The sequence below is a fragment of the Pseudomicrostroma glucosiphilum genome, assembly GCF_003144135.1.
Source record: "Pseudomicrostroma glucosiphilum strain MCA 4718 unplaced genomic scaffold BCV69scaffold_1, whole genome shotgun sequence".
NCBI classification, from domain to species: domain Eukaryota; kingdom Fungi; phylum Basidiomycota; class Exobasidiomycetes; order Microstromatales; family Microstromataceae; genus Microstroma; species Microstroma glucosiphilum.
In genome coordinates this window covers 1,507,483-1,530,128 of record NW_020289913.1, presented here as the reverse complement: position 1 = coordinate 1,530,128, position 22,646 = coordinate 1,507,483, and the positions used below count along the sequence as shown (strand labels likewise).

General features: G+C 56.1%; 7 protein-coding genes across 7 annotated transcripts; 2 read left to right on the top strand and 5 right to left on the bottom strand.

The window, feature by feature from the left end:
* Positions 1-25: 25 nt before the first annotated feature.
* Positions 26-6,976, top strand: BCV69DRAFT_254991 (putative ATP dependent RNA helicase). Its single transcript, XM_025490571.1, has one exon. It carries the CDS (start codon positions 239-241, stop codon positions 6,896-6,898), a length of 6,660 nt encoding a protein of 2,219 aa, XP_025351249.1. The 5' UTR covers positions 26-238; the 3' UTR covers positions 6,899-6,976.
* On the bottom strand, positions 6,918-9,402 carry BCV69DRAFT_279989 (hypothetical protein). Its single transcript, XM_025491444.1, has 2 exons — positions 7,267-9,402; positions 6,918-7,141 (listed from the first exon to the last, which is right to left on the bottom strand). Exons 1-2 carry the CDS (start codon positions 9,387-9,389, stop codon positions 7,108-7,110), a joined length of 2,157 nt encoding a protein of 718 aa, XP_025351248.1. The 5' UTR covers positions 9,390-9,402; the 3' UTR covers positions 6,918-7,107.
* Positions 9,403-10,043: 641 nt separating this feature from the next.
* On the bottom strand, positions 10,044-12,116 carry BCV69DRAFT_19811 (hypothetical protein). Its single transcript, XM_025489656.1, has one exon. It carries the CDS (start codon positions 11,882-11,884, stop codon positions 10,124-10,126), a length of 1,761 nt encoding a protein of 586 aa, XP_025351247.1. The 5' UTR covers positions 11,885-12,116; the 3' UTR covers positions 10,044-10,123.
* A 1,043-nt stretch (positions 12,117-13,159) lies between these two features.
* BCV69DRAFT_233938 (cyclin-domain-containing protein) lies at positions 13,160-13,796 on the bottom strand (the record flags this gene model as incomplete). The annotated part of the gene is made up of 3 exons (XM_025489874.1): positions 13,160-13,252; positions 13,333-13,421; positions 13,508-13,796. Coding segments are annotated over 3 exons (471 nt in total), but the record flags the coding sequence as incomplete, so codon positions are not given.
* A 1,703-nt stretch (positions 13,797-15,499) lies between these two features.
* BCV69DRAFT_243549 (root hair defective 3 GTP-binding protein) lies at positions 15,500-18,127 on the top strand (the record flags this gene model as incomplete). The annotated part of the gene is made up of 3 exons (XM_025490076.1): positions 15,500-16,192; positions 16,271-17,836; positions 17,927-18,127. The coding sequence occupies 3 exons, from the start codon at positions 15,500-15,502 to the stop codon at positions 18,125-18,127; spliced, it is 2,460 nt and encodes an 819-aa protein (XP_025351245.1).
* Positions 18,128-18,281: 154 nt separating this feature from the next.
* On the bottom strand, positions 18,282-19,954 carry BCV69DRAFT_19735 (hypothetical protein). The gene is made up of 3 exons (XM_025489650.1): positions 19,647-19,954; positions 19,245-19,560; positions 18,282-19,159 (listed from the first exon to the last, which is right to left on the bottom strand). Exons 1-3 carry the CDS (start codon positions 19,768-19,770, stop codon positions 18,436-18,438), a joined length of 1,164 nt encoding a protein of 387 aa, XP_025351244.1. The 5' UTR covers positions 19,771-19,954; the 3' UTR covers positions 18,282-18,435.
* A 621-nt stretch (positions 19,955-20,575) lies between these two features.
* On the bottom strand, positions 20,576-22,524 carry BCV69DRAFT_19733 (hypothetical protein). Its single transcript, XM_025489649.1, has 4 exons — positions 21,862-22,524; positions 21,593-21,768; positions 21,005-21,518; positions 20,576-20,912 (listed from the first exon to the last, which is right to left on the bottom strand). Exons 1-4 carry the CDS (start codon positions 22,477-22,479, stop codon positions 20,757-20,759), a joined length of 1,464 nt encoding a protein of 487 aa, XP_025351243.1. The 5' UTR covers positions 22,480-22,524; the 3' UTR covers positions 20,576-20,756.
* Between the last annotated feature and the right edge of the window lie 122 nt (positions 22,525-22,646).

Sequence of the window (22,646 nt, the reverse complement as noted above, 5' to 3'; positions counted from 1 at the left end):
GTGCGACTCGCTCACTGTACTTCCACCGCCATCCGTCATCCTCTAGGCTCCCCCGACCTCAGGCCACACCTACCACCTTTGGTTGTGCTGTTGTCAGTCCGAGGCTAGTCTGCTCCTTTGTGACCAAGGAGGGACCCCCGGCGCCACCTTCGCGGTCGTCTGAGCTCGATCCGTGAGCTGTACAGCTCGCGTCAGCTGCCTTACAGCCACTCAGATCCGCACCTCCAATACCCACAAGATGCCACCGAAGAAACAGGATCTCAGCGGCTATCAATACTCGGCTCTTTCGGCTCAGGTCACTCAGGCCGACAAGCGTTTCATTGAGCGGAGAGACAATGAGCCCACCGGGGAGGCCGAGTCACTGCGTGGCCGCATCATCCAAAAGGATATGGGCTCTCGCGTTCAAAGAGAGAAGGTGAAAGATCTCGATAAGAAGAGGACCAAAGCAGAGGCAGAGGAGAGAACACGGCAAAAGCCATCCAGAAACTCTGCTGCCATTGGACCCGGCGTGCAAGGTCACTATACCGATGTTCTTCAAGCGACTGCTGATCTGGAGGGCCTACGTTACGCACCACGGACGGCTGAGACGAGGGATATATATGAGCTCATACTGAATATCGTCCATACTGCTCTTGGCGACCAGACCAGTGATGTCATTCGCTCAGCCTCAGACGCCGTTCTCGAGATCCTCAAGACCGATGAACTCAAGGATTTCGACAAAAAGAAGGAGATCGAAGACGTGATCGGTCAACTAAGTCCTGAGCATTTCGGACAATTGGTCAATTTGAGCAAGAAGATCACAGACTATGACCAGGATGACCGACAAGGCGCAACAGATAGTTCAGGGAAGTTCCTTGATGAGGAGGCCGGTGTCGCAGTTCTGTTCGACAACGAGGAAGAGGAGTCGGATCATGAAGAAGAAACCTACGTCGTGCGGGAGGACTCTGATGATGAGGATGGAGAACCGGGGCCTGGCAACGAAAATGCTGAAGCGGATCGACAACTGGAGGGCTCTTCTAGCGGCGAAGGAGAATTTGACGATGCCTTGGTCATTGGAGAGAGCTCTGGCGCTTCGAAGAAAAGCCAGAACAAGAATCGGGATGGTCTCGTCTCAGTCCATGAGATTGATTCGTATTGGCTACAGCGCCTGATCGCCGGTCATTATCCAGATGAGCGTGAAGCTACAGAGAAGGCAAATGAAGCCATGAGCATTCTCGCAGCCGACAGCAACATCCGAGATTGCGAGAATGGCCTAATGGAGCTCTTCGATTACGAGAATTTTGGGGTGGTGCAAACCCTAGTCAAGAACCGTGAAGCGATTGTGTGGTGTACCAAGCTCGGTCGTGCAGATCAAGAAGAGCGCGTCAATCTTGAGGTCTTGATGCGTGAGCAAGGTCTTGGCTGGATCCTCAAGGAGCTCCGCGGCGGTGGCGAGCACAAAAGTGGCGAGGCTCAGGCACGTCTCGTCCCAATGGATATAGACGATGCTGCCAAAGCGCGGGCCTACAAGCTTACAACTCGAGCTACTCTTGCTCCTGGTTCCACCGCGCAGCCTCGGAAGGCTGTCGACCTTGAGGCCATGGCATTCGGACAAGGCGGGCATCTCAATTCGAATGCCAAAGTGCGCCTTCCTGAAGGTAGCTACAAGAAGTCCGGTAAGGGGTACGAGGAAATCCATGTACCGGCGCCAGTTAAGAAACTGGTGCCAGAAAAGGAACTGGTCTCCATCGCAAGCCTACCCCACTGGGCTCAACCCGCCTTTCAAGGAGCCAAGAGCCTCAATGCAGTTCAGTCGCGATGCTATCCCATGGCTTTTGGTGATGATGAGCCTATGCTGCTGTGTGCTCCGACAGGAGCAGGAAAGACCAACGTTGCGATGCTGACTATACTGCACGAACTCGGCAAATGGCGAAACCAGTCGACGGGCGAATTCGATCTGACCGGGTTCAAGATCGTCTACGTAGCACCGATGAAAGCGCTTGTGGCGGAGCAAGCTGCGAATTTCCGTGAGCGCCTCTCTGTCTTCGGCATCGTCGTCAACGAATTGACTGGTGACAGTCAGCTCACAAAGCAACAAATTGCTGAGACACAGATCATAGTCACAACGCCAGAGAAGTGGGATGTCATCTCAAGGAAGAGTAGTGACACTTCATACACGAATCTCGTGCGCCTAATGATTGTGGACGAAATTCATCTTTTGCACGACGATCGTGGGCCAGTCCTCGAAGCTATCATCGCCCGGACGATACGGAGAATGGAGCAGATGTCTGATCCGGTCAGACTCGTGGGTCTGAGCGCTACGTTGCCCAACTACAAGGATGTCGCCACTTTTCTTCGAGTGAACCCCAAGAAAGGCTTGTTCTATTTCGAGAGCAACTACCGGCCCTGTCCTCTGAAACAGGAGTATGTTGGCATCACGGAGAAGAAGGCGATCAAACGCTTTCAGATCATGAACGAGGTTACGTACGAGAAGACATTGCATCATGTGTCACAGGGCAACCCAGTCATGGTTTTCGTACACTCCAGGAAAGAGACTGCGAAGACTGCAAAGTTCGTACGGGATCAAGCATTAGAGCAAGATACATTGACAAAGATGTTGCCACAATCAGAGGCAAGCAAAAGGATTCTACAGGATGAACTTGAGAATGTCAAAGATCCGCAATTGAAGGATCTTCTTCCCTATGGATTCGGAATCCACCATGCCGGAATGGGGCGCGCGGATCGACAGCTAGTCGAGGATCTCTTCGCCGCGCGCCATCTGCAGGTGTTAGTGTCAACGGCAACCCTTGCTTGGGGTGTCAATCTACCCGCACACACCGTCATCATCAAGGGGACTCAGATCTACAACCCGGCAAAGGGACGTTGGGTAGAGCTTTCGCCTCAAGATATGCTCCAGATGCTCGGTCGAGCTGGACGGCCACAGCACGACACCTTCGGGGAGGGTGTTGTCATCACAAACCACAGCGAGCTCCAGTACTACCTCAGTCTCCTCAATCAGCAGCTGCCAATCGAGTCTCAGCTCGTCTCCAAGCTGGCTGACAATCTCAATGCAGAAATTGTCCTTGGCTCGATCCGCAATCGAGATGAGGCTGTGGCCTGGCTGGGGTACACCTATCTCTACGTCAGGATGCTGCGCACGCCCACTCTCTATAGTGTGACAGCAGATTACGCTGAGGATGACCCTTTCCTGGAGCAGAAACGTGCCGACATTGTGCATTCTGCCGCTGTCCTTCTTGAGAAGTGTGGACTTCTACGGTACGAGCGCAAGACCGGCCTCTTCACCACCAACGAGCTTGGTCGAATCGCATCTCACTACTACATCTCTTACACCAGCATGTCCACATACCATCAGCATCTCAAGCCTCACATCGGACTCATCGAGCTCTTCAGAATCTTTGCCCTCTCAGAAGAGTTCAAGTACCAAGTTGTCCGGCAGGACGAGAAGCTCGAGGTCGGGAAACTTCTCGAAAGAGTGCCCATACCGGTCAAGGAATCTCTCGATGACCCCTCTGCGAAGATCAATGTCCTCCTTCAATCCTGGATCTCTCAACTCAAGCTAGAGGGATACGTTCTAGCTGCTGATATGGTTTATGTGACGCAATCTGCCGGCCGAATTCTGCGAGCAATCTTCGAGATCTGCTTGAGACGGGGTTACGCGCGCCTGAGTCATATCGCTCTGGATTTGTGTAAAATGGTCGAGAGTCGTCAGTGGGGTTCAATGACGCCTCTGAGACAATTCAAAGGAGTTCCGCCAGAGCTGGTCCGTCGACTCGAGAGAAAGGAATACCCATGGGCGCGCCTACGCGACCTCGAGCCAAATGAGATCGCCGAGCTGATTGGCGTTCCCAAGGCGGGCGTGACTGTTCACCGTTTGGTAAACAAATTCCCTCGCCTTGACCTACAAGCGTTCTTCCAGCCTATGACTAGGTCGCTGCTCTCCGTTGAGCTTACCCTGACACCAGACTTCCAATGGGACGAGAAATTCCACGGTAGCGCACAAGCGTTCCACGTTCTCGTCGAGGACGTGGATGGAGAGATCGTCCTCTTCCACGACACCTTCCTCCTCCGCCAACAATTCGCAGAGTCGGACCATCCGGAACACACCGTGAACTTCACTGTCCCGCTCACGGACCCAGTACCCCCCAACTATTACATCAGCGTCGTCAGTGACAGGTGGTTACAGAGCGAGGTTCGCATGCCCATATCCTTCAAAAATTTGATCTTGCCCGAGCGCTTCCCACCTCACACCGAGCTTCTGGATCTTCAGCCCCAGCCTATCTCTGCTCTGCGAGTCGCTGAAGCACAGCTCATATATGACAAAGTCTTCAGCAGGTTCAACAAGATTCAGACTCAGACTTTCCACTCTCTTTACGAGGGCGATGATTCAGTATTCGTTGGTGCACCCTCGGGCAGCGGCAAGACGGTGTGCGCTGAATTGGCTCTCCTCAGGCTGTGGAATGCCCCGGAGCCTCCTCGAGCTGTGTGCATCGTACCGTACGACTCCATGCAGGTGCCTCGGCTGAAGGAATGGAGCGAGCGTTTTGGTCGATACAAGGGGGGAAAGACCATAGTCGGTCTGACCGGAGAGATGAGTGCTGATCTCCGGCTGCTCGAAACGGCTGATGTGGTGATATCTACCCCGGAGCAGTGGGACGTTTTGTCGCGACGATGGAGACAGCGCAAGAACATACAGAACATCGGCCTGTATATCGCGGACGATGTGCAGTTGTTGAGTGATTGGAAGGTCGGGCCCACATACGAGGCGATCCTATCCCGAGCTCGCTTCGTTGCGGCTCAGACGGGCAACAAGACTCGCATGGTCGCTTTGAGCGTCCCTTTGGGTAACGCGCGAGATGTTGGAGACTGGCTCGGCTGTGGATCGAACAGTGTCTTCAACTTCTCTCCAGCAGCCAGGCCAGTGCCACTCGAGGTTCATCTGCAGAGCTTCAACATCCCTCACTTCCCGTCTTTGATGATCGCCATGGCCAAACCAGCGTACCTGGCTATCACCGAGTATGCTCCGGACTCTCCAGTCCTGGCCTTTGTGCCATCTAGGAAGCAGGCCAAGCTTACTGCGAACGATCTGCTAGCCTACGCGCTTGCCGATAGCGATCGAGACGGCGGCGAGAGCCGGTTCTTGAACATCGAAGCTGAAGACCTTAAGCCGCACTTGGATCGAATCGAAGACCGCGATTTGGCAGACGTGCTGGAGAGTGGTATTGCTTACTATCATGAAAGTATGTCAAAGGGAGACAAGACCATTGTCGAGAGGCTCTACAACGCAGGAGCAATTCAAGTCGTGATTGCAAGCAAGGAGACAGCCTGGAGCATCCCTCTCACAGCGCACATGGTCCTCATCATGAGTGTCCAGACGTACGACGGCAAGCAACATCGCTACATCGACTACCCCATCACAGATGTCCTTCAGATGGTAGGACGCAGTACACAGCTAGGGTCCGGCGATGAGAGCAGCCGATGCATCCTCTTGTGTCAATCCTCTCGCAAGGAATTCTACAAGAAGTTCCTGGCGGAAGGCTATCCTCTGGAGTCACACCTGCACCTCTTCGCCGAGGACTTTTTCAATGCTGAGATTGTTGCCAGGACTGTCGACGACAAGCAGGCTGCGGTTGACATTTTGACCTGGACACTGATGTACCGACGCCTACAGCAGAATCCTCAAGCTTACAACTGCCATGGAAGCACGATGCAGCACATCGGTGACTTCCTCTCCGATCTGGTCGAAAAGACTCTGTCTCAATTGGAAGACAGCAAGTGTGTTGCAATCGAAGACGACATGGATGTCAGCCCTCTCAATCTGGGTATGATCGCCAGTTTCTACAATGTCTCGTACGCTACCATCGATGTCTTCAATCTGTCTCTCAAAGAGAAGACGAAGATGAGGGGACTCTTGGAGATTGTCACGTCGGCAGAGGAGTATGAGAACATTCCCATTCGTCAGCACGAAGACGTCATTCTGCGCAGGCTGCACGATCGGATGAAGTTCAAGCTGGCTAAGTTGGAGCCAAACAACCCGTCACACAAGGCCTTTGTCCTGCTACAAGCGCACTTTGCCCGGCTCTCACTACCTGCCGATCTCGAGGTCGACCAGAAGGCGGTTCTGGCCAAGGTGCTCAACCTCTTGAGCGCCTGCGTCGACGTCATGTCCTCGAACGCGTACCTGAATGCGATTGTGGCAATGGAGCTCTCGCAGATGTGTGTACAAGCAGTGTGGGACAGCGATTCGCCACTGCGTCAAGTGCCCCACTTCACCTCGGAGATCATTGAGCGCTGCAAGTCCAAGGGTCTTGAAGACGTCTATGCTCTAGGTGACGCGCTGGGTGACATGGAGGAAGACGAAAGGGACGCTCTCTTGCAGCTCGACGCGCGCAAGGTGGCTGATGTGGCCAAGTTGGTCAACCAATACCCATACCTGGAAGTCGAGGCCGAGGTGGAGGATGATGCCAATCTGCGTGCCGGGGATTCGATCACGCTCAACGTCAAGCTCTCAACGGATGAAGAAGAAGACGAGTCCGACGAGGCTGGCGCAGCAGTCGAGGCCGTCTCGGCGCCCTTCTACCCGGGACGTAAGATCCTCAATTGGTGGATCACCCTTGGCTCGCCTGGCACGCGCAACCTCCTTGCCATCAAGCGTGTAGCAATGACAAAGACGAAGCTCTCCCTCAAGCTAGACTTTACGCTGCCCAAGGGAGTGCATGAGAATTTGCGACTGTACTGCGTTTCGGACTCGTACTTGGGAGCGGATAGGGAGGTGCCTCTTCCTACGCTGGACGTTGCTGAGGGCGAGGATTCGGATGAGGACGATGAGGACGATGCGGGCATGTCTGGAGAAGATGAAGACGGAGCAGCAAAAGATGGAGACGTGGAGATGAGTGAATAAAGGAACGAATGGCTTGTCTGTAATATGAACAAGAGGCAGAGATGGTTTGTCTGCAATCAAAATGAGTTTCATCGCATCAGCACTTAGCAAGTAAGTTTGACGAGGGCATGATAATGGATTAGCGAATCGCAAGTGAAAAAAGCGTGGGGCGCGAAAGGAACCGCACGACATTTGGGTATACACGCAACGTCTAGAAGTGGCGGCGACATTCACTGAACAGGCAAGGCCTGAGACTTGAGTGACCTGCGTTTCGGGAGCATGAAAGCGAGATACGAGCGTCAGTAGATCTGTCCTTCCAGTCGCCGCCACCACCAGCAGCAGCACCACCACCATCAGCACCATCACCAGCAGCAGCAGCACATACTCACCCATCAATCTCATCCCTCTTGACGACCCGATCAACCACCTCTACGGTCCTCTTGAAATCGTACCCCTCTGAATCCACATACGAGTACGTCTGCTGAGCACTCCCACTGATGCCCACCAGGGAGCCATTGACCTTGGCTGCGCTCCCCGCTGCGGATTGGCGGGTGCTGATGCGCTGGGTGGAGGGGTAGGGGAACCCGCTGCCGCTGCCGCTGCCGCTGCCGACGGTTGCGCTACCATCGACACTGCCGGTATTGGCGTGGGAGGTGGAATTGCCCCGTGAGGCAGCAAGAGGGTGCAGAGCCTGCTCGAGATGGTACTCATGCTTCAGCGTGGTATTCAGGAACCCTTCATCCGAGGTGATCCCAAATGTGAGCGGGTAAGAGTAGGAGTTCTCCAGGAAGGGCGCTCCTCCATGCGTGGACTTTTGACTCCCGGAGGCATGCTGAGTCACATCGTTCCGGTCAAGACCTTGCGTGAGGGTCTGTTTGGAAGAGAAGGAGGTGGTGTGCTCCGTCACCACCTCTAGGCCCTGTAGTGTTCCGGCGGGAGTGAGATGACTACTGATCTTGATTTTGCGGCCGCCGGGGATACTCTTGACCTCGCTCAGGATGGACCCGTCAGGCCCCGTGATATTTCCCTTGACCGACCCGGAGAGGACAAACGAGTCCTTGGTCGAGGCCACCTCAACGACGGGTGTCGACCCGCTGGTGATATCGCCCTCTTTGCCAACGACGACTTGCAGATTCCCAGAGACGAACCAGCTCTTATTGTTCTCTTCGTCCTCTTCTGCAGAAGCGACTTTGATCTCATACTCGTGCTCGCGACCATCACAGAGGATACCGAGGAAGGCAGTCAGATCTAGGAGGTACGTGGGCTGGTCGTAGCTCCCGAAGCCCGTCTGCGGGCGCCACATAAGGGGACTGATGCCTCCGGTAAAGATGACGGGGTACGGAGCAACTGCGCCTGCAAGGATCCCGTCGACGTACAGTCTCACCTCGCGATATGCTCCATGTGGGAAGCCAGCCTGGGCGTCCGTGGGCAACTGCTTTGTGATATCGGTATTGAGTGAGCCGTACCAGAATTCATCGTCGGCAGTTCCACTAGCGTAGATCTCTGCGACGGCTTGCATCGCATTGACTGGTATGGCAAAGCGGGCGACGGCCTTGTCACCTGGAACTGCCCAGTGAGAAGCCGACGTCTTGTTCCTCTGTGAGATAGAGTATACAAGGGGTGACCGAGCGGCAAGCGGGGTGGCCTTACTCTGAGCGTCCAATGCGCCGATAGCATTGATGGGCACTCCGACCTTGGGTGGCGCCGGCAAAGCAGCAGCAGCATCCTTGAGCTGATGCACCGTAAGCGACAAGGTGATGTTCAATGGCGCGGTATAGATGTCATTGACCACATTGGGGTAATCAAAGATCATCTCCCCCTCCTGTCGGAAGAGATCATAGTACCGGCTTACATCCTTGTGCGCTTCCCAAAGCACACCAGGAGGATCCCTCACAGGTTGCGCATTGTCTGTCCTCCAGACTTCCGTGGAATACCCCGTCTTGGAATTACCGAGGAAGATGGTGCCCAGACGGTCGAATTGCCTGCCTACGGCTACCCCGCGCTGTTCCAGTACGAGGGAAGTCCACTTGGTCGGATCTCGGAAGCCCTTTGGGATGAGAGAAGGAGAGTAACGCAGCAAAGAGGGCTTGTAGTAGCTGTTGGCAAAAGATCGCTCGATGAGTACCGTGGTGGAGGACTCTTGCTCGTCCGAGGGGAGCCAGCGAGGAGGAACATTGACTTCGAAGTTGATCAAGGGCTTGGCTTCGGCAGTGACCGCAGAAGCTTCGAGAGGGTCCTTCTGCTCATTCATGAAGGTCAGGTCGGGAAGTGTACTCGCAAAGGGGGAGGTGTGACCAAGGCTACCAGCTGCCACTTCAACCAATGGGTCCGCAGAGGATACAGACGCAGTACTGCGAGGGAAAGCTGCTGATACGGGTGCTTGGGCGCCGATGAGACGGGGTGACAGAGGCGAGGCTGCTTGGGGGAGACTCCTACCTTGGCCGTAGGAGGCAAGCGCTGCGAGTAGGAGAGTAAGCAACCCTGGTGACTTGACCAGGCTGCGCCTCTTCATCGCAACGTCGACTGCACAGGAAGAAGGGAAGGACAGACACCACATCAATCGCCCGCGTCTGTGCCCCGCAACGCCCGGGCCTCCTTGGTGGGGGCGGCGCACAGACCAGACTCACCCATATTTGGAGCTACGGTACCGTGGTAGAGTTGAGCCGATGGAGAGGAGTGGTGACAAGGGTATAGTCAGGAGTGAGAGTACACATCGCAGGCTGTGAGTGAAGGCCAAGGCGAACTCAAGGCACAAGTAATCCGTACATTAAGGGACCTTCGCCCAGGCACCAACCAGCGGCGGCCGTCCCTGGAGCTCGGACTCGGACTCGGACTCGGACCGAGAGAAATTCAGGCACCGGCACCGCCGCCTGTTCCTTCTTGACATTGCTCACTCGACACAGCAGATGCATTGGATGATATGTATTTCTTATTGATCTGGTGTGTAAGCTAGGCACAAGGTATGCTAATGGGCTGAACATGCGAGGCAATGGCAAAGAAGATGGAGATGCAAAAGGGGCCAAGGACATCTGCTGGGCTGCATGCATTAGTGGAGCATGGGTCGTGAGTGTGTGGGTACAATACATATGGACATGGACGTGAGTGTGGTAAAGACGATGATGGGGATTGATGTGAGTTTGAGACTTTGTGCTGGGAGGGGCGTGCCGACCGCCATCGGTCAGACGGGTCGCTCAAGGCGTCGCGTCTCAGGAGACTCGCCCCAGCCCCGGCGTGGGTAGGGCTGCCTCACTGGAAGGGGACGCAAGGAGCGGCATGCGCCAGGGGAGAAGGCATAGGCAGAGACGTAGTGATGCTGGATGTAGACTGCGACGACGGCATGCTGTCGTCTCCAGTAGTCGTAGTGGTGGTGACAATGGTAGTGGCCACTACAGAAGGTGCCGTCAGCGTCGTGTCACCCGAAGCCGCGACACCGTTGCCTGGAATCGAACTCAGGAGGGCAGTCGAAGACGTCGTGATCACAGCAGGCTTAAGCTTTGAAGACGGAGTGAGGCCATCGTGCATGCGAGACGCAGCCGCCTTGAAAGGACTGGCGGGTTGCACACTGTGTCTCCTGAAGCTGAGTGGACTGTCGGCAGTCCGAATTGGAGACGCAGATTGCTCGGAATAGTTGCGACTGCACGGCCAACTTTCCCTCTCGTCGTCATTGTCCATTGCCGTCCTTGCGTAGCGGCGCGGTGAGGAGGACGAGGTCAGAGAACTGGACAGACTGGTGGAGCGTGGTGCGTCGGCGACTCGGCCGGTCACTGAAGATTCGGTAGTTCCACGAGGTCTGTAGGACGCCTGAGAAGCCGGATCACTAGCGTCTGAGGCAGTCTCTGGGCGCTCCTGTGCCCGATGGCCGACTTCGGGAGCGACCTTGTCGAAGGTGGAGAAGCTAGCCGGGCGACGAAGATTCGAGTCGCGACTCGCAATTGCAATCGCGGCTACTCGATTGTTAGCAAGACTTGCATCGTCGTCTCGGCCGGCAACGTGTGAAGGCTGTGAAGGAGAGACAGATGAGGGACCTGGGCTAGCCGTTGAGCGACGATTTGTAGGTTCACTGGGCGGGAGGAGACTACGCCAGCTGTCGACTGGCCAGTCATCGTTGGGCCCCGCTGCGATGGCAATTGGCGGCAGCAACGACACGGAGCTGCTAAAACTGCCTAGACTACTGGAGCTAGAGAGGCGACGGGACCCGTCCATGGCAGAGCTGGCGCTGCTGGACTCGCCGCTCCCCTGGCGGATGAAGTCAGGTCGATCAGGGTTTCCGTCGTCCGAGAAGAGCATTGTGCTTTGGCGAGCATCAAAGCCCTCTGTGTCTGCTGCAAAGTAAGGATCGTCCTCGGGCAAGAGTGATCGCCACGAGTCAGGACTGGTAATTCTCCCTAGTGGACTGCTCGCCCTGTAGAGGGGGGTCCCGTAGTTCGGATGAAGCCTGGTTTTACCGGTCAAGGTCCGGCTAGGCAGACTTCTGGGGCTGTTCGAGTTTGCTGCACTGTCTGCAGAGGTTGCTAGAGAAGAAGGGTACGATTCGGTGTCCGTGTCGACGTCCGAGGATGGGTGCAGGGGTGACTCCACCTTGCGCTCCAGTCTTTCAGCAACTGTTGCGCCATCGAAGGGATTGTTGACTACTCGTGCTGCTGGCGTGAGCATTTCCGAGGACGTCGAGATCTGTAGTCCAGGCCTGGAGCTTCCTCTACCACTGATGGTCTTTGTAGATTCGCCTCGTGGGAGCATTGGAGGTCGACTGGAGGAAGAGGAGGAAGCGGCGAGAGAGCTCCAGTCTTCGGAGCTTCTCCCTAATTGCATCATGGCAGAGGTAATGTCGTGAGGCTCTAGCAATGGTGCTCGTGAGAGCGGTGCGTAGTTGGCAGCCTGCTGGAGGCTCTTGATTCCCTCACGAAAAGTCGACTTGCTCTGAAGTGGTGTGTTGCCCAAACCCAAGGATGATGCGAGGAATGGCTTCGGGCTAGTATCCGCTTGGCCAGGGAAGACCGCTCTCGACATCAACAAGATGGTCCAGAGGAAGCAGCTGAACTGCGATCGCTATGTGTTGTGACCTGGGGTAGCTGACCCCGTTGAAGCCGTTGCAATGGCAGTCTGGTACGTGGAGGTGAGGATGGAGGCCAATACGAAGCGATCGGGTGCAAAAGCGAAGGATACGCTACGTAGAGGCCAATTGTGATTCTTGTCAAGGATGGATGAGATGGCGAGTAATCAACGAATTGTCAAGTCCCAGCAGGGAACACCCTGAGGTTTTGCTTGAGTAAAGGGGGGTTTCTACGAGGGCAGGTGCGAGTGGTGAAGACGGAGCTGACGTAGTGTAGTGGCGTAGACGGAGGAGGGGAAAATAGGCCGGAGAGGGGGAAGGAGAAAGTGGCGTGGCTGGGGCTCGGCGCCTGGGTTGGCCTGGGTGCTTGGTGTCTTGCACTGGTTGCGGTGCAGTGCTACCGCGACTCAAGGAGCCGTGCCTAGGGAGCTGTAAGTGATCGGGGCAATGGGTAAAGGTCAGAAGCCGGCGGGTGACCCCAGGAGCGTAAGTCTGCTACAAAGGAGGCAGTATGGACACACGCCCGTCGGTGGCAGTGGCGCCATTGCGCCATTCATCTTCTTCCGTCTGGCCGTGGCTGCAGGGCCTACCTCTGTTGACTCTCGTGGACTTTGCCGTCGGAAATTACGTCACCGATCACGCAAGGCTCAAGCGGAGTGCCAAAGTAAGCTTCTGTCAAAGGAAGCAACGGAATGCCGCCCGGACGAGTCTAGGCCGTCGGCAAACGCCAATCCCTCCCCCCGTAGAGGGTAGAATGGCGCAGTGCAATCGTTGGCCGTATCGCGCCACATGGTCTCCCCCCCCTTTGTCCTTCCCCACCCCCGCACGCCCCTCGAGATGCCTGGCGCACATTGGTGGCGTACTCAACTCGAGTCTAAAGAAGTCCCTTGCCGTGCCGCACCGGCTCGCAAGCATCTCATGAGTGCGAACGGTCGCCTACTCAATTATAGCCAAAATGAAGCGGAGACTCCGAGGAGAAGGAAATTAGAGTGTGCTGACGAATCCTGAGCGCCAGGTATATGGTACATCTACGACCTCTGCTGAGCCACTCTGTCTGCCTCGCCTTGTCCGGGCCCACGTCTCTTTCGGCCTTCCGATTCTTCATCCCCAAACGTGTCCCTCTCCCGGCCCCTATTGCCGACCGCAGACCCCTTGCGTGATGTAGCATTCGTGACCTCCACCGGATCTTCCACCTCCATCTCTTCATCGGACCCCTCTGGAGAGGATGGTAGTGAACTAGTCTGATGGGGATCCGATGCGAGCGTGTAAGATGGATGCGATGTGACAAGAGATACGTAATAATGCTGTAGCAAAGCGCCCGAGCACTGAGAATTGGAAAGAATTAGGGGGAAGAGGTGAGGAGGCATTGTAGATTTCCTTTCTTTGCCATCAACTTCCTACTCACGGTCAATCGCCAATCGATGATATTCAAGAATTCCTTCTCGAGCATGTTGAGCTCGACCAGAGAGATTCCTCCAACTCGAGCATAGTGGCCTGTCGCGGCATTTAGACAAGGCACGTTAGAGGTCAGAATGCTGTATAGTGCAGCGCTGCTCATCCTCGTCTTCTCGCCCACTCACCATTTGTACTGAAAGCGTCGCACAAGGCCTTGCTCGCGCATACCACGGCCGCGCATACAAAGCGATGCACGGTCAAGCTACAGATGGTAAATCCTTTCATCCTCTCACATACCCTATCGATGTACACCAGCAATATCAGTGTACAGGCCTTGTCCAGCGAAGTATACCGAGCTATCCGGCGTAGGTACGAGTGAATGGTGATGGCCGGTGTCGCTCTCGAATGGAATCGCGTTAGAGCGGAGGGATGCAGCGGAAGCGTGTCGTTGTGCAGCATCAGCCGATTGAGCATGTCGGCTAAATCATCGAAAGATGGACAGGGAGCATTCTCGTGGTCAGAAGAGACGCGCATCACCGCTGAGCCGACGTTGCTCGACTCACCAACTAGTGCGACAATGTCGTCGGAATCAGCATCATCGACCAGGTAGGGAAGGACTTTGACATCCTCTCCCGCATCCTGCAAAGACGGCAGAAGTCCTGGCGTAGCCTGCTGGACTGCCTCGGGCAATGGGGCGCTCGCTGGCCCTGGCTCGCCAGAGGATGAGGATGCTCCGCCCGAAGAAGCAGATGAAGCTAAGACAGTTGAGTTCTGAGAGCCCAAAGGTATATGACTCGATCTCCTTGCACTAGACGGGTCTCCGGTAGTGATCGGACTGAATCCAGCACTGATCTTTCCGCTTCGGCTCTTGCTATTGCTCCTGCTACCACGCCGGCTGCCGCTGCTAGCAGCTATTGAGATTGAGGATGGAGAGGAATCGCTGGACAAGGCTCCCAGCTGTTGGACTGGGCCATGAGCACCCGGCGGCTGTCCGAACATGACATCGGAAGGTGATGCCTTGTACGCAGCTGTGCTGGTGAGGGTCGTTGAGCCGACAGATTTCGGACGAGGAGACTGAGGACTCGCAGTAGCGAATGGCACCTTTGAGTGCGGCGCGCCCATCACTGCGTGTGTGCCAGATGATGATGATGATGGTGATGAAGCATAGCCGTTCATGTTTGCGACTTGTGGGAGGGTGCCAGCGCCTACTGGCGCAGCTCAAGGCGCAAAGGAGGATGTAGGGTATGTAGAGTAAAAGATGCTAATGCGAAGCGAAGGCCGTGAAGAGATCGTGAAGAGCTAACCGGGATGCAGCCATTCCTCAACACCGTCTCAGAGAGGGTGGGCAGCTACCAGAGAGCCAGCTATGAAAGGGCGGGTACTGCAGACGTAGTGCGGACAGAAGGTGAGCCTTGGCCGCTCCGCATTCCCAAAGTGATTCGCTGGGCGCAGGTCTCGGCAAGGTGGTGAGCGATATCGTTGCTTATGGTAGGATGTCTGTACTGATTTGCGGCGGAAGATGCTCCAGGCAAGAGATAGTGCAGCAGATGGCAAGTCAGTGGGTGATAGCAGGGCTCAAGCCGGGAAGAATGTCACCCACGGGAGCCCAAGAACGTGCCCCCCACTCCGTCCGATCTCGGAACGGAAGGGGGCAAGTTGAACCGGCCCGCTTCGACACAGGAGGCGAAGGTGTACCAGGGGGATGGCAAACGCCTAACGAGGAGCACTTGTCTTCGCATCGAGGTGGGCGTGACGATATGATGGCTTCGTTGAGACATGAAAGTGTTCCTTGAACTCTCGGCAAGGTCACTGCACGTCGACCATGTCAGCTCCGAGTGTCACCCCCCCTTTGACGGCGTGGGATGCGGGAAGCCTGGTGTCTCAGCTTTGCCCCGCATCTCCACAACACATCTTCGGCCCTTTCACGCGTGGCAGAACAACACCATCCCTCACCCTGGCCTTCCTTTCTACCACGCCATTCCTCCTTCCTCCCGCTCCTTGCCTCTCCTCGTATCCGCCTGTCCACCATGGAAATGAACATTGCCTCTGCCCAGCGCATCCTCGACGACGAGAACGCTCGGCAAAGCAATGGGCAGGAGAGCGTACTCGATGGGGCCAGCGAGACCGCAAAGGCCGCCTTGGCACAGACGACCTCGACCCTCTCTGCCGGCGTAAGCATGGCAGCAGCGCCCCTGTCCAGCTCAGGCACTGCTGCTCCTTTTACCACCCAAACTTCCACAGCTGCACTCCCTGATTCTTCGCCAGCGCCTGTAGCCCCCTCTGAGCGCATTCAGCTTATCGATGAGGAGCAGAAGTTTACCCCCACCATGGGTGAGGCACTTCGAAGGTGGCAGCTCGAAGATGCAGGATTCGGCTACGATTTGTGTGCGGTCCTCGGTAGTCAGTCTACCGGAAAATCTACGCTGCTCAACAAGCTCTTCGGTACCTCCTTCGACGTGATGGATGAGTCCCGCAGACAGCAGACGACCAAGGGTATCTGGATGTGCCGAGGCCAGGGCATGAACGTCCTGGTCATGGATGTCGAAGGTACTGACGGCAGAGAGCGAGGTGAAGACCAGGACTTTGAGCGGAAGTCTGCTTTGTTTAGCATGGCCAGCGCAGAGTGTCTCATTGTGAACATGTGGGAACACCAAGTTGGTCTGTACCAAGGAGCCAACATGGGCCTCCTCAAGACCGTCTTCGAGGTTAACCTGGGACTCTTCCAGGCTGGCAAGTCAAGAAGCCATGCTGCCAAGGAAAAGACCCTCCTGTGCTTCGTCATCCGAGATCATATCGGTGCCACTCCGCTGGAGAATCTCCGCAACACCCTGATGGCAGATCTTAGGAGGATCTGGGACTCTCTATCGAAGGTGAGTGTGGGTAGAGCTGCTAATGCTTGAACACAAGTACTAACACCGGTCACCTTTTCATTCGCTTGATCTCTGCAGCCGGAAGGCTTGGAGTCATCTACCATCGAGACCTTCTTCGACTTTGACTTCGTGACACTTCCCCACAAGCTGCTTCAGCCGACCGAATTCGACTCACAAGTCGCTTCTCTTCGGACAAGATTCACGGATTCGTCCCGCAAAGACTTCATCTTCCGACCCGAGTATCACAAACGCATTCCGGCCGATGGCCTGCCCCACTATCTAGAAAGTATTTGGGAGCAAGTTCAAACAAACAAAGATCTTGATCTACCCACTCAGCAGGAGCTTCTCGCCCAATTCCGCTGTGACGAGATCGCCAACGCCGCTTTTGCCACCTTCGCCAACGATGTCAAGGTCTTCCGGCGGCCACTGGAGACCGGAGAAGTATTGGCGGACCTCGGCACACTAATGGGCGCACACCGAGGCAAAGCCATTGAAGACTTCGACAAAGCTGCTTCGAGGTATCATGCCGAGGTATACAAGCGCAAACGTCTGGACCTGCTCGAGAAGCTCAACAGCACACTGTCGCCGTTCTTCCTCGGTCAACTCAAGAATCTCCACAAGAAGGTCGTGGCATTCTTCAGGGCCTCCGTGCTTGAGAAGCTGCGGGGCGAGAACTACGATTTCTCAACGGTCGTTTCGTCAGAGCGCAAGAAGGCCCTCATTGCTTTTGAAACGGGTGCTACAGCCATCAAGCTCAAGGATACTGATTGGGCATACGATGATGAGTATGAGCAGCTCAAGCAGAGTGTGGACGATATCGCTGACCAATGTCGAGCTGAGGAGACCAAGAAAATGGTCCTCCAGATCGAGCGCATGGTCAAGAAGGACGTGGCTGAACCCACCGAGCTCGCACTTGCGAGGCCGAAGGCCGACATGTGGGATCAGATCCTCGTCGCCTTCACCGAGGCTCTGGAGAAGGCGGAGTCTGCGTACATGAAGAAAGCCCGCTCTTTCAACTGCACAGAAGAGGAGAATGTGAGAGCCCTGAGGACACTCAAGAGGCGGTCCTGGCTCTCTCTCAGAGCGAAGATTGACGAGCAGACGGTGGATTCGATCTTGATCAACAAGCTGCGGACGGCTTTCGAAGATCGTTTCAGGTACGACGAAGAGGGCGTGCCAAGGGTGTGGCGTCCGGATGATGACATCGACACCATCTTCCGCAAAGCTCGAGACGAGACGCTTGCCCTCCTTCCCTTGTACTCGAAGATCAAGCCACAAGAGCCCTCCCGCGAGGTATCTCTCCCCTCCACTGCAGACGACGCAGAGTCTGCCTCAGCAGTGGAGCGAGGTGAAGAGGAGGAGTTCGACTTCCCTGCCTCGCTCGTCGTCTTCTCCGAGACCCGCAAAGTGGAGCTTGGGAACCGGTTCAGGAAAGAAGCGGACGCCTACTACGTCGAGGCCAAGAGGTCTACGGTGTCCAGTATTGCTCAAATCCCTTACTGGATGTACGGCGTGATTGCCGTCCTCGGCTGGAACGAGTTCATTGCAGTGCTGTCGAGCCCGATCTACTTTGCAACGCTGATTGTATTGGCCGGCACTGCATATATGATCTGGTACCTCAACATGACCGGACCGGTCTTGTCGGTGAGTTATCTCTGCAAAGTAGTGCCGTTCTTCTGCACAGAATCAGCCACTCATACTCTCGTCCTTCTCTCTTCTTGTTCCTCCTCTCAGGTCGGCAGAGCCATGGGCCGCGAGGTGCATCGTGTGACCGACGCCAAACTGCGCGAGCACTTTTCTCAGCCCGTACCGCAGCCCGCCTTTCTCGCAGAGGGCAACAGGACCGCTTCATCAACTCAAAGGAGGAGCAACGTTACTACCGGCTCTGTCGACCAGGGAGAGGAGATTGAGCTGCAGGAGAAGAAGCTGGAGTAGACTCTTGAATTGCTGGCTGGAGGGAGGATTTTCAGAAAGTAGACAGCTGGGCCACATGCTCAGGAGACGCTATGTTGAGTGTCGTGTCTAATTTGACTTCTCACAATCTATCAATACCACAGGGCCCCTGTATCGCAATGGTAACATTGTAGCACGAGCTGATGACGAGGCAAGTGGCGCTTGCGGGCAAGCATCGGAGGTATGAGCAGCCCCAGGCGGTCGATAGTGTGAGAGAAGCAATCGATTACATGGACGGTCTGTTGGCACAGCACATGAAAAGCTCAGCTGTCGCAAGCGCAACTGCCTTCTCAAACAAGCATCTCCGTCAGCCAATCCGCCTCGCCCTCTGCAGGTTGAAAGTGCCACTGTGGCACGGCCTTGGGGCAGTGCGGTGCGTCGAGCCAGCGCTCAAAGGAGAGCTGTGCCTCAGTCTTCTCCTCACCATCACCGTTGCCGTTGGGGTTGGCACTGGAGTTGGCATGAGCAGAGGAGGGCGATGCGGACCAGGCTGGTGAAGAGGGCGAGGCAGGAGGGGTCGTGGTCGATGGTGTACCCGAGAGCAGGGAGGTCGAGCGCCGTGTGCTTGTTGGAGGACATTCAGACCCTGCCGCTGCCGCTGGTACTGTTGCCGTGAGGGAGGCACCATCCGGACCCTGTCGACGTCTGCGTACCGATCTGTCCGAGCTTCCTTCGTCTTGATCAGAGGCGAGACTACTCGTGCTGGAGGAGCGTGAAGTAGCAGGAGGACATATCGGTGTTGCGGCTGCGTCCAAGGAGCGTCGGAGAGCCGGGGATGATGCTCGTTTCTGGACGATGGAGGGTTGGAAAGGACCTCGTCGATTACCCAACGCGCGCCTTGGTGCCACAGCTACGGCAGAAGTAGGAGCAGAAAGGAGACGGGCACCAGTATCTTGGGGCAAGTGACTGCAACGTAGTATTGTATAGGTGGGTGGAGCCTCTTGATGTTGAGCTACGGTGTCGATGTATGAGGGTGGTGGGTTGGACGAGCGTAGGATACGCAGCACCTCGACGCTGCGAAGGAAGGAGTACACAAGTGGCGCAAGAGAGGTCAGCAAGGTGCCACTGATCATCTCGACGCCCTCCAGTCAGTACTCACGCAAAAGTCGCGACGTCCTTTAGCGCTCTCACATCCTCTCTCCTAGCCCTAATCGTCTTCGCCAGCTCCAGCAATGTCCTCTTCGGCCATCCTTCCCGACTACGCGTACGATAAGCATTAAGTTCCGACTGGTACACTTCCGTGTGCCCTCTCTCGGCGCGCAGACATGACCAGAGCCAGCTGTACAGTACTGCTGTGAGCACCTCTTCGCCGACGCGGGCGTGAAGGTGAGAAACTTGCGCACCGAGCTCATTCGAGGCGAGCTGGAGGGAATCGCTGTCCCGGGCCGTGGAGGTGGGGTGGTCGCGGGCTGAAGCTACGTTGTGGAGGAGGATGGAGGTCCAGGGTCAAAAGCGAGGCAAGGGCGTACTGGACGGTCTCTGTCGAGCACTTTTCACTTACCAAAAGCGCACACGGCCAGCTCGAGCAAGGCTTGGAAAGCAGACAAGTGGGCCAGTGGTGAGTTGAGAACCACGCTAAAGGTAGAGCCATGCAAGTGAATCTCAGCTGAATTGAGGCGGGGCATTGTTGATGTTACAGAAGGAGCGCTTACTTCGTGTAGAGAGCTCCGAGGGAAGTACTTCAGAGTGACGATGCTGCAGTGAGATCGAAGTGTGAGCTGCGTTGAATGACGATACAGAAGGATAGACAGTAGTATCCACGAGCTGCCCCTTATATGAGCCCACAACCCTCCCTCTCCTTTCAAGCCGCGAATCACATCCTACTCTAATCAAAGACGTCCCACCCAGGAACGAGCCATCACACTTTATTCCGACCCTAGTCTCAACTCCTACCTCTTACGCACGTCCGCCCTAGACCAACTCATGGAACAATCATCGAGGGGGCGCGTTCTCTCCACTCCGCTTTCCCTCTGGCTTCAAGACGCACAAAGTCGATGAGATCAGGACTTGACAGGCGGCTCGGACCCCCCTCCCCGCGGATCTCGGAGCTCGGTTCTCGGATCTTATCACGGGTACCAGAGGTCCGGACGAGCTTGGGAGTGCCAGCTTCCAATGCAGCGCTAGGCGGAGGTGCAGCTTCGGATGCCTACGCGCCAAGGTGCGCACGCACGCACGCACGCACGCTCGGTCCTCCTCCTCCCCCGGTCCACCGCGACGGATCGATCGGCCGGCTTAGGGAGCAGAGGTAGACAAGACTAGCGACAGAGGCGCGCGCGCGCGCGCGTGGGCGAGCTGGGGCCTTTGTCCTGCGTCGCTGGGCGTGTGTCAGACATTGATCGAGGGTAAGTCGAGAAGAGGAGCAATGCACTGCTCCGCTGCGCTGCGCTCGGCCCTCTGCGCCTCCAGTAGGTACCGGAGAGGGAGGGGATGCTGGTACGATCGGACCCGGATGCGGAAGCTCTTCTTTACGAAACAAGCATAGACATGTTGTTGATCACCTCCTGCGCTTGCCTTCATTCTCTTGCAGGTGTACCGTTCTTCTGCTCGTAATGGATGTATTGATCAGCAGATCGCCAGATCTGAACATGCAGAACACCTACGTCCGCCGGCTCTACGCCATTGTCGCTCCTCTCAGCCCTGCTCCGCTCTTGACTGTCCCGATGAGCTGCACGCCTTTGAGACCCTGCAGGACTGTATCGAGTGCTCGGCTGTCCTCCTCTAGCGTGGCAATGAGGTGGTTGAGACCTTGCTGCTGCTGTGCGAGAATCTGTGGAGATGGGATGCACAGGGAATTTGGGGGAATGTCAAATCGGTACGGTGGTAGGGTCATGTGACCCGCCCTGCCGCGATCGTACTCACATTGGCCACTTCTTCCACGCCGCGCTCATCGACGACTGCCCACTCAACACTGGGTTTCCTGCCTTCTTGCTCCAGCATCTCTCTCCGTGTCTTGACGGCTCCCAGCATGCTCCATAGCTCATTCACTCGTGCCCTTAAGCGCCCACTGGTCGCTCCAGAACCACTTCCGCCGAGTCCGCTTCCATCGCTGCCTCCAGCCGACTCAAGCTCAGCTTCACAGGCTTCCAGCTTGCTTCGCAGCGCCTCCTCCTCCTTGGTCACGCTCGTTCCTCTCAGGGAAGGGATGAGTACGTGAGACTTGCGCGCGATGCTGACGATGCGGTGATGCAGGGCTGCTTGCCTCTTCATGGCTGCCGAGGTCCGCACCGAGTCGCTCAGACTGTGCTTTTGCTCTAGGGCTGATATCCTCTCGTTGATCGTCTTGAGGTGGGAGGACTGACGTGTTGCCTCACCTTCCTGAGCTGTCAGTCGTGTCTTGAGGTCCGGAAAGCCAATGGCAAGGACTGGTACCAATCTGCAAATGAGGAGAAAGTACTGTAGGTCAACATACAAATTTGCCCTGCGCATGCAGTGACGCGTCTCACTCACCTCGTCCGGTCTGGGTTCTCTCTGCTAGCTCTCTCCCACAAGGCATCGTGAACGGGCCCAACTGCATCCTGCCTCCTACCAAAATTGGGATTGCTTTCGAAGGGACCTCCTCCACCGGCTCCAGCTGGTCCGGCGGGTGGCATGATGCCCTGCGGAATGTTGTTGTAGAAGTAGGTCTAGCAGTACAGAGGGAAGGATCGTAGTTGAGAGGGGAACAATCAGCTTGCCCATCTTTGACAGTTCAGTAGAGATGTTCGCCTTTGACTCACCATGAACCGGCAGGTCTGCAGGTTATTTGTGTCCCAAGCCAATCTAACCGCCTCCATCTTCTGATTAAGAGAAGCTCCCAACCGCTTGTCCTGCTGCTGGCTCTGCTGCTGCTGCTGCTGTTGTTGTCCCGAGGTACTTGTCCCCAGCTGCGAGACACCGAATTGAGACTGACCCAGCTGATTCTGCTGCTGCTGAGACTGGGATTGGTTCTGCTGTTGAGGCTGCTGCTGTGTCGTGCTGTTCCCAAAGGAAAAGCCGCTGGGCTTCGGAGCCTGCGACTGGTTCAGACTACTCGATGCTCCTCCTCCGCCTCCAAACAAGCCACTTCCGAAACCCCCGCTAGTGGTAGCAGTGGAGCTCTGCTGGCCAGCTTGCTGCTGTTGCTGAGGCTGACCGAAGCTGAAGCCCCCCGTTGTTCCAGTAGCCCCGCCAGCGTTTGGCTGCTGTTGTTGCTGATTCGAAGATCCAAAGCTGAAGCCGCTCGTGGATGGCTGCTGCTGCTGGGGCTGTTGGGGCTGAGAAGTCGATGCATTGCCAAAGCTGAATCCTCCCGTTGAAGGCTGAGCAGCTGTGCCTTGCTGACTCGTGGAGGCAGGAGCGCCAAAGGAGAATGCCATGTTGAGTAGATGAGGGACGATGTAGAGGAGTAAGTGACCTTGTCGGGTATGGCGGTGAGAAGGTCGACTCGCCTCAAAGCCACACGCTCCCACGCGCATCCCCTCGCCAGGCACAACTTCTCCACACCGGAACGGAGAGAAGCGACCTCCTTCTACGCCTTGACCAG